This window comes from Penaeus monodon, chromosome 27 (genome assembly GCF_015228065.2).
Source record: "Penaeus monodon isolate SGIC_2016 chromosome 27, NSTDA_Pmon_1, whole genome shotgun sequence".
Taxonomy (NCBI): Eukaryota; Metazoa; Arthropoda; class Malacostraca; order Decapoda; family Penaeidae; genus Penaeus; species Penaeus monodon.
In genome coordinates, this window is record NC_051412.1 from 26,739,817 (window position 1) to 26,741,063 (window position 1,247).

Here is a 1,247-nt window from a genome sequence, read left to right on the forward strand (position 1 = left end):
GTATTCATCTATCTAATTCGAAAACTATTGTAAAGTCAACCAGTAGGTCAGACAAAGTAACATAACATTCTACAGTTACTCATAGGCAGATGTCCTACCATAAGATGTAATATAGGCAAAAAGAAAAGAAGGAAAACATCTTGATGAAAAGGAAAGAAACTCTATAGGTATACAGAACTCCAACAAACCTGTACAAAAGAGGCAAATCACGCATGGCATCCCAACATGTATAGAGGGATACAGTGCTCATTATTATATTTCCAGCTCTGGCTTCCGCTAACGCTTTGAGTGCAAGAAGATGGAGAGCAATACACAGGTTTATAAGCCTGAAAATCCTGTATAGATACTGAATGATCCTCCAACCTTTTACTCAACCGGTTGCATGTTGTATATAAAGGTATAAATTATATCAAAACAAGCAGAGATTCTTGATGTTCAATTCTTTTTCAAATATATTAATGCATACAATTAACTACTGACTGATAAAAAATAACCTTTTTCAATAAATCTGCGAAGAGAAGGAGCTCCTTCGATAAGAACTTGGATCAAAGTCCGATATGTTTGACAGTTTGCCGCATACCCAATCTTTAAATGTTCACGTTGAAGTCTAGTAGCTCTTCAGCAAATCTTTGGCTGCAACCAGAGACATACTTCTCTTTAAAACATTGCTTAAAATCTTAGTATGTAGAATCTTCTTTTAATTATATATGCCAACTCGGTAAAATAACTAAAAATAAAAATTTTTCTGCAAAATTTTTCTCTTACATTACCACAAAGCACTTTGCTCAAGTAATATTCCCTATTAAAAAAAAAGCAACACTAATAAGAAAAAAAATGAGTATCCACAGAACAGGCTAACAAACATTTTTTCCCCCAACACAAATTATAAACCCAAAAAATAACCATTCCCCACCCCGTTCCAAACTATAGTGTGCTAACTCAAAACTAAATTCTCTAACACATCTTCCTGACCCAAGAGGAGGTAGTTGGGTTGAACTCTTTTCTTGTCCCTTTTGTGGTAGTCCTATCAAGTGCCTTTAGTTCAATGGGGAGACCATGGCAATCCCAGCCTGGGATGTAGTGCACTTTGTAGCCTCTTAGGAGTTTCTGTCTCATGGTTATATCCTTAAGAATCTGGAATGTATGGCAATACTAATGTTTACAAAATAAACCCAAATAATTTTTGTTTGGCACTGTAAACAGTATTCACCAACTGAAATTTATCAAGATGGAATTGATGTTTCAAT

General features: G+C 34.9%; 1 protein-coding gene across 1 annotated transcript in view; it reads right to left on the reverse strand.

The window, feature by feature from the left end:
- Nucleotides 1–1,247, reverse strand: part of LOC119590473 (isoleucine--tRNA ligase, mitochondrial-like) — a 12,337-nt gene that overhangs the window by 10,013 nt on the left and 1,077 nt on the right. The window contains exon 3 of the mRNA XM_037939132.1: nt 1,036–1,134. Within this exon, the coding sequence (XP_037795060.1) occupies nt 1,036–1,134 (99 nt within the window). The remainder of the gene's footprint in view (nt 1–1,035; nt 1,135–1,247) is intronic.